At 52.8% G+C, this 8177-nt stretch overlaps 1 protein-coding gene across 3 annotated transcripts; it reads right to left on the reverse strand.

Annotated features, from left to right (window-relative positions):
* Positions 1-590: 590 nt before the first annotated feature.
* Positions 591-4357, reverse strand: Cryaa (crystallin alpha A). 3 transcript variants are annotated; one of them, XM_051152618.1, is made up of 4 exons: positions 4169-4357; positions 3843-3911; positions 2769-2891; positions 591-1113 (listed from the first exon to the last, which is right to left on the reverse strand). In XM_051152618.1, exons 1-4 carry the CDS (start codon positions 4355-4357, stop codon positions 904-906), a joined length of 591 nt encoding a protein of 196 aa, XP_051008575.1. In that variant the 3' UTR covers positions 591-903. The 3 variants fall into 3 exon arrangements, with proteins under 3 accessions (XP_051008575.1, XP_051008574.1, XP_051008576.1); XM_051152617.1 differs by having other exon boundaries at positions 3825-3911; XM_051152619.1 differs by lacking the exon at positions 3843-3911.
* Between the last annotated feature and the right edge of the window lie 3820 nt (positions 4358-8177).

Raw genomic sequence — 8177 nt, forward strand, 5'->3', positions numbered from 1 at the left:
GGGCCTGTGTGGCCATAGTGCCACTCCTAAGAACCTGCTGTCTCCTGCCTTATCCCAAGTGGAAGGCTGTGATCCTCCAGACAAGGCCTCCCCACCACTGGGATCTGAAAAGGCAGCAACAGGCTGCCCTGGGTAGACACAAACTTCAAGGCCCTAGGTCTGCTCTGGTGAGGGAAGGTGAGAGGGAGCCTGGTACCTCCAGCATGGAGTTAGGACACAGCAGGGCAGAGCTAGCTGTAGAGGGGACCATGGGCTTAGGAGGCAGGAGGAGATGCCAGAAACCCTCTCAGGGCAGGCAGGAAATGCCTAACGCACCCTCCCAGGCACCCCACCCGTCACCCCAAAAGGAGACAGCATGACACCAGACTGCAAATTGCTTCTGTTACCTGCTCTTTATTGTCTGCCAGGGGCTCCATTCTCATGGGTGACCAGGGTCCCCAGGAGCAATACTACATAGAGAAAGTTACAGGAAGAGGGTCTGAGAGGAGTGGACTGTCTGAGGCCAGCACATGAGCTGGCAGAAAGTGTGGGCAAAAAAAAAGAAAAAAAAAAAACAGAGGCTGCCATCCAGGGCCTCAGCAGAGGGCTGTCAGAGTTGGCTAGCTACCACTCACTCTGCCTTTGGAGCAGAGCTCAGATGCCACATTCCAGGAGGGCAGGTCATATCTTGAGAGTTCAATGCCATCATTATCTCTGACTGGATAGTGTTGAGCCTGGGTCACCCAGGACTCCATAGCACCTCAGGCCAAGACCCCAAGCCCTCTAAGCCACTCACTCAAACCCTCAGCCCTCTGAGGAAGAAGAAAGGAAACAGAAAGGAAGGAAAGTAAGAGGGTGGGCAGACTCTGCTGTGGGCCCTGGGCTTGTCAGGGGCCTCAGGGGACAAACCAAGGTGAGGCCTGCTCAGGACGAGGGTGCCGAGCTGGGCTTCTCCTCCCGTGACACAGGAATGGCCCTCTCGCTGTGGCCAGCATCCAAGCCAGACTGGACCTTGGGGCCAGAGAAGGTCAGCATACCATCCGCAGACAGGGAGCAGGAGAGGGCAGACTGGTCCACATTGGAAGGCAGACGGTAGCGACGGTGAAACTCACGAGAAATGTAGCCATGATCATCCTGGGAACCACCGGGGAGAAAGGCATGATCAGGGATGATGGGGCAGCAGTGGCCACCATCCCACTGGAAAAGGAACCTCCCAGACCACACAAGGTGGCCAGGGTGCAGGGGATCTCACCAGGGCTAGGCTTTAGGATCAGAGCCCCAGGGCCTAGCTATCTCACCATGAGATTTACAGAGTCACAACCAGGCTCCTTAAACCCTAGATTTACAGCAAGCTTCCGAGGGACCTCTAGTCAAGGCTAACTACAGATGATGGGCCAGACCAGGGCCTGTGCTGTGGAGCTGGCTTTTGCAGATTTGATGGACTATGTTGTCCTTGCTTCTGCACCTCTCCCAGCTTCCTCTCCCCTTGGACCCACAGGGATTGCCCAGGACTAGCTGTCAGCAGTCCCACCCAACAGAAAACTTCAGCCAGGCAGGAAACTCATTTTCTCTGGAATCCTTGGGGGCAAAGGCCAGGAGGTTGAAGGTATACTCCCAAGCCTGGCCAGGGGTCGGGGAAGCCTTGTCCTGGCTCCAGCACATAATGAGCTTGGTTCAAATGCTGACTGAAAACTCAGCCAAGAAAAACTGGTACTGAGAGAGATGGAGAGATGGCTCAGAGGTTAAGAGCACTGGCCGCCCTTCCAAAGGTCCTGAGTTCAATTCCCAGCAACCACATGGTGGCTCACAACTATCTGTAATGAGATCTGATGCCCTCTTCTGGTGTGTATGCATGCAAAAACACTGTATATATATGAAAAATAAATTAGTTTTTTAAAAAAGAGAGAGAGAGAGAGAGAAACTAGTACTGGGGTGAAGACCCTTGCTCCTAGCCCTTCTCTGCCATCTGGCTCACATGGGCACTACACACCTAGCCAGCCTCATTGAGCTTGCTGCAGAGGTCCAGCTTTATGAGGAGCCATTGCTTCCAGCCAACATCAGTGCCTAGGGTTCCCTTAATCCAAAGCCCTGAAGCTTCTCCATATGATCAAGAGCTATAGGGCAGGGTGAGGAAGCTGGGAAGAAGCCTGCCTCTCCCGGCAAGGGGCCTCCTTATGCCTCAGGACTGCCACTTATTAACAGAAATACCACAAGGGCTCCTCAACTTTTGGTGTATATAAATGCTAGCTCTATCCGGGCGGTGGTGGTGCACGCCTTTGATCCCAGCACTTGGGAGGCAGAGGCAGGTGGATCACTGTGAGTTCAAGGCCAGTCAAGGCTACACAGAGAAACCCTGTCTCGAAAAACCAAAATAAATAAATAAATAAAAATGCTAGCTCTTCTGTCCTCCGGGTTCTCCCTCCCCAGCCAGGTTACATGTGAAAGTATGGCTGGGGGGGGGGGGTTGCGGTGGGGGTAGGCTGGGGGAGCTACCTTCAGCACTTTGCTCCCTCCCCCCCCCCCCCCGGGTCATTTCTAATCCCTTGTCATCCAGAAGATCCAAGGGTGATAGCTAGAGGCATGCCCAATACAAAGGTCCTCATCCTGCATCCCTGAGTCCCTTTTCCTGCTGCCTGGACCAGCCAGGGCTGAGGACAGTAACCTCCATGGTCCTGGGAGGGGCCATCCCAGGACAGGAGCATTTAGCCCCTCCCAGCAGGAGCAGCTGAGCCAGCACAGCCTCCCTTGGTCTCTCCGGGCACACAGGTGGGCTTCTCTGTGGAACTCACCTGCCTCTCGTTGTGCTTTCCGTGGATCTCCACGAAGTCCTCCAGAACCTTCACGGTGAGGTCCTCAGGAGAGAAGTGCTTCACGTCCAAGAAAATGACAAACTTGTCCCGGTCGGATCGGACCTGAAACCCAAACCCATGCGTGGAGCTCCACAAAGGGCCGCCAGCTCCAGGGACAAAGGATGGAGGAAAACAGCTGCGGGATCCCTGATGGGTTGGATGGGACCAGCCAGGGAAGTGCCTGGCCAGCTGTCAGAAGCGAAAGTCAATCCTGCCACGCCTCTACTTCCACAAGCCAAGAGAGCCCATGCATGCTGGAGCTGGGACTGTCCCCTGGACCCCACAGGTAAGACCACCACTGACCTCTAGACCCAATGATTGGGCAGTGCTTGCTTACTGCTACCCAGCCGATACTGGGTCAGCCGATTGATTATAAGGTGGCTGGCTAATTGGTTATAGGCTGGAAAGCTGGTCATAGTAGGATGGCTGGTTGGTCAATGAGTGTCATGGCTGATCACAACAAGGTATTGGTTTTCAGTTAGCTGATGACCAGTTGTTTGGTTATGGGCTACTGGCTGGTAGTGAGTTGGGGGGTGTGTCTTAATGGGTTTTAAGTAGCTAGTTAACTAAAGGTAGCTGGTTGGTTATGGGTGATTATGGGTGCCCCAGGAGCCCACATCACCTGTCAGTGCTGCAGCAGTTCCACTATGGCCTGCTAGCACAAAGCTTTTTGCATGCACTCGTCTTTCCCTACCCTGACTAAATCCTGCGTTTGGGCGATTTGCTTCCTGGGGTTGTGGCAGAATCTGTTTCGGGAGCCGCCTTTTGAAGCAAAGGGAGACTTGGCTCTTCCAGAACTGTGCACCACTTGGGTAGGGAGGATCGTGGCCTTTCTTTGGCCATCAGAGAAGCTGGAAGGGAGCCCCACCCCCCTGCCTGCAGCTTTGCCAGCTACAGAAGGCCCCTGCCCTGCTGTAAGAAGAGCTTCGGGGCAGTACATCCCACCCCCACACCAAGAAGAAAAAGTACAGGGAGCGGCCAGCACAGGATGCTCGCCTTTGCCATGTAACTTGCCTTGATGGGGTTGGTCTTGGGGTTTCCAGCATGTGGTTGATGCATTACAAACCACATATGGGTCATGAGCTGATGGGAGGAAAAGACAGCAGTCGGGCTCGGGCGGGTCTCCTCCTCTGACCCGGTTCCCAGGGATGTGGGAGTCTTTGGCAGCTAGGCATGGGGGCTCCCACCAAGCCTCTGCAGGGTACGAGGCTGGGAGAGGCAGGGACACTGCTTAAGGAGAGCATGGGTCAGCTGTGCCCCTCGAGGATCCCTAGCTGTCTTCTAGGCAAGGCCAAGACCCCTCTGACCGGCAAGGAGAAGCCAGTGTGGCTGCATCTTACCTCAGAGATGCCAGAGTCCAGCACCGTGCGGAAGAGGGACTGGCGGTAATAGGGGCTGATGGTGGAAGACAGGAAGGGCAGCAGGTCGTATTCAAAAAGGCCCTCGCCGAAGAACTGGTCGAACAGTCGGCTGGGGTAGAAGGGCCCCAGGGCGCGCTTGAACCAAGGGTGCTGGATGGTGACGTCCATGTTGTATCTGGCGATGCAGGGACCGAAGGCTGGCGGTGGGTCAGGCAGGGGCCTCTGGGCAGTGCAGTGGCGAGCTAGCATTCGGACCCTCCCTATATACGCCTGCACAGAATAGGTGGGATTAAGGGATTTCCCAAAAGGCCTGTGCTCAGCTCGGGAGGGAGGCTGCACCGTCAGCAGCGAGGTTGCTCGCCCAGCGACACACAGGGGCCAGTTCTCCGTCCAGATGCCCCCAAGGAGGTCTATGGAGAGTCTTATCATCCAGGCCAGGGACAGCACTACTTCCTCCCGTGCTGTACTGAGGGACAGACACTCCTGGCCTCCCTTGGAGGAAGAGTTAGGATACATGGATACCCGGATACCCGTTTCACAGGTGGGGAGACTTAGGTACAGCTTAGCAAGCCACACCCAGTTCTCACAACCTCCCTTGTGAAAGCTGTATCTTCAAAGCAAAATACGATTTGTTTTTTCTTACCCGTAACAAAAATTACACAACTCCCAGAAATTTCAAGGAAGACGGGAAAACAATGAGGAAACGGGCCAAGAATCCTGTCCAAATCCTCCTCCAAGTCCCTGCTCTTCCCAGGGTGTCTGTATGCTGGATGTGATTCTGGATTTTTCCTGGGCTGGAGAGATGGCTCAGTGGTTAAGAGCACTGCTGCTCTTCCAGTGGTCCTGAGTTCAATTCCCAGCAACCACATGGTACCTCATGACCATCTATTAAAAAAATGGGGGAAGGGGTCTGGACTTTTCTCTGTGCAGCTCCTTCTGAGCTCTTCTTCCCATGGCCACCATCCTCAGCAATGTATCAAGTCTTCCCCACATGACTTGCACACGCAGAGTATTAAACCAGCTGTGTCTGCCCAATCCAGAGCTTATGCAAATCACTCTCAGGTCTTCCTGGGTCTTAAGGGGCAATGCTAGAGAGGATTCTGCTCCTCGATGTGGGGCTCTCATCCAGGTACCACCAGGTGATAGGCATCCCTGAACCCCCGCTGTGTGTGGCACTGGCATCTGATCAAAGGTCCTAAAGGAATGGCTTTTGCCCTGAAAGCTTGTGATCCCAGAGGAGGGATTTCCTGGGGGTTCCAGAAGCAAAGATGCACGTGATAAATGCTGCAGGAAGCAATGGGCACCTCACAGTCTGCCCCCCCAACACTTGTTGACCACAATTTAGTAGTTCTTCAGATGACACTAGGAGGCAGATCCAAGCATCACCCTGTAGGGGGTCTCTTCAACCACCATGGCGTGCCTCATGAGAGGCAAGCAAGCAGTTCAGTTCAACATGACTACATAGCTGCTGTTGGCTCGAACTTCAGGAGTCTGACCCAGGGGTGGTTTATTTTAGGCATGGTTAGGCACGGCACAATTTGGTGACAACTTTTCTGGAGATAATGAATTCAATCCCTCGTGCACAATAAAGCAGACATAAGTCTCTTTGAGGAACAAAGCCAGTTAAATAAGGGCCAGACGTGACTACATTGAAATTCTTTGTAAAGTTATGTACGGCACCTTCCATAAAGTTAGGTTCTGAAGGTTGGACTGAGAAAAACAAGCTTGTGAGAAGGGTCTGGGGAGGAAGGGTCTAGGGCGGTCTCCAGCCACACAGAGAGTGCAAAGATCTCCATGCCAGAACGCAGGCCTCATCCCAGCCTTCTGGGAGGATGACAGGTGTCGCGGCGTTCCTACCCTCGAAGGAACAACCCAGTGTGCTACAATGCCAGAGTCCCCTAGTGTTTATCTGTGAGCACAAGGGCCTCCGTGCCTCCTGTGTCACTCCCCTTTACAAACCAAGAAAGTGGGGCTTAGGAAGGCTGGACGCAGGAGCACATTGCTGCACTTTGAAGAAGGGAAGGGCATCCAGTGCAGAGGAGGGCTCAGACAGTAGCACATCGGCACTGGGACCAGCATCTAGGCAGTGGCAGGGGTTAGTGGGGAGGGTGATCTTACTATGTTGAGGGCCTGGGCTGGCTAGGTTGAGAGGGGTTAACCCATGGAATGGTACTAGCTATGTCCTCATGGAAAGGCTCAGTCAAACCAGGTCCATGATCAGGGCTATACAGAGCCGTCCTAGAGCCTGAGAAAAGGAAGACAGTAGTGTTCATTTATGCTCAGGCATTCGGGGTCCAGCAAGAAGGACCAGCAGGCAAAGGGGCTTGCAGCACAGCCCATCCCTGACCCACGGAAAGAGCTGAAGGAAAGAATGCATCCCACAAGGTTGTCCTCCAACCTCTACATCAGATGGCCACATACATACGTGCATACATGCATATATGCATACATAACAATAACTTTTTTCTTTTGGTTTTTCGAGACAGAGTCTCTCTGTGTAACCTTGGCTGCCCTAGACTCACTTTGTAGACCAGGCTGGCCTCGAACTCACAGCAATCCGCCTGCCTCTGCCTCCCGAGTGCTGGGGTAAAAGGCGTGCGCCACCACACCTGGCCATAATAAACAACTTATAAACCAAACAAAAACCAATCAAGTCTAGCCTTGGGGACCAGTAGCTACTCCAGAAGCTGAAACAGAAGGATCTCAAGTTCAAGGCCTGCTTTGGCTAGAGTGAACTCAAGGTCACACTGAGAAGCTTACAGAATGGTCTCAAAAGAAAAGCAAGGAGGGCCTGGGGACGGAGCTCAGTGGGTAGAATGCTTGCCTAGCATGCACAGAGCCCTAGGGCGGGGCTCTAGCACTACGTTAGCCAGGTGTGGGGGTGCATTTAGGAGGTGGAGGCAGGAAGATTGGGTGTTCAAGGTCAGTCTTGACTATATAGCAAATTCAAGGCCAGCCCAGCCACATGAGAGCCTGCCTTTAAATAATAGATAGATAGATAGATAGATAGATAGATAGATAGATAGATAGATAGATGGATGGATGGATAAGGGCTTGGGGGCTGTTATAGTGGTAGAGTGCCTACCTAGCTATCATGAATGAAGCCCTAAGTTCACTATTCACCGGTATCACACACAAAAATTAAATTTTATATTTTTTATCACCGATTTTTAAAAGTCATTTTGACCTCTTTAAATGCTTCACTAAGGGCTGGGCATGGTAGCACATGCCTTTAAAAGTAGAAGTAGGCAGATCTCTGAGTTCAAAGCCAGCCTGGTCTACAGAGCCAATTCCAGGACAGCCAGGGCTGCACAAAGAAACCCTGTCTTTAAAAAAAAAAAAAAAAAATGTTGGGTTAAGACAAAAAGACTGTGTATTTTCAATTTCCACCCACAACACTGAACATAGAAGACAGTATTCTGTTCTGTCTCCTAAACAGACCCTGTATGTGAACAGAGTCCAAGCTGGGACTACAGGCGGGAATAAGGCCAAGGTACCAGCCTGAGACCTCCTCCTGTGCGTCACATAGCTCTCAGTGCCACAGAGGACAAGGCAAGCTTTTATATCCCTCATATTCCTGCTCCTAGAGAGAGTGTGGGTTCCTAGTGGTAAAGGCTCAGTGGGCTCACAGCCCTCACGATAGGCCTGGCCTTCGTTATAGCCAGGCCTGAGTGTACACTGCATGGTGAAGGTCAAGGTCAAGCGAGGGAAACTTAAAGGGCCCACCATTCTACCTCAGCTCAGGTTGCTGTGTGAATACCCTGTAGCCACAGTCTGGGTGGCTTGAACAACACAGATGCATTGCCCTGTAGCTCTGGAGGCCAGAAATCAGCAATGTATTCTCTTGGAGCCGAAGGAAAGGTGCTGGCTGGGTAGGGCCTCTTGGAAGCCTTGGAGAGAATCAGCTTCCTGCTTTTCCAGATTCTTCCAGCCCGTGACTCCGCCTCCACCTTCAAAGGAAGCCAAGGATAGCCAAGTCTCCCTAATA

This window comes from Acomys russatus, chromosome 11 (assembly GCF_903995435.1).
Source record: "Acomys russatus chromosome 11, mAcoRus1.1, whole genome shotgun sequence".
Taxonomy (NCBI): Eukaryota; Metazoa; Chordata; class Mammalia; order Rodentia; family Muridae; genus Acomys; species Acomys russatus.

Excerpts from the sequence above, each read along its gene's own strand:
- Cryaa (XM_051152617.1), bottom strand. The coding sequence starts at position 4,357 with ATGGACGTCACCATCCAGCACCCTTGGTTCAAGCGCGCCCTGGGGCCC. Across the intron at positions 3,912-4,168 it reads TGGACTCTGGCATCTCTGAG|CTCATGACCCATATGTGGTT; the intron begins GTAAGATGCAGC and ends TCCTCCCATCAG. Across the intron at positions 2,892-3,824 it reads AGGCAAGTTACATGGCAAAG|GTCCGATCCGACCGGGACAA; the intron begins GCGAGCATCCTG and ends TTTGGGTTTCAG.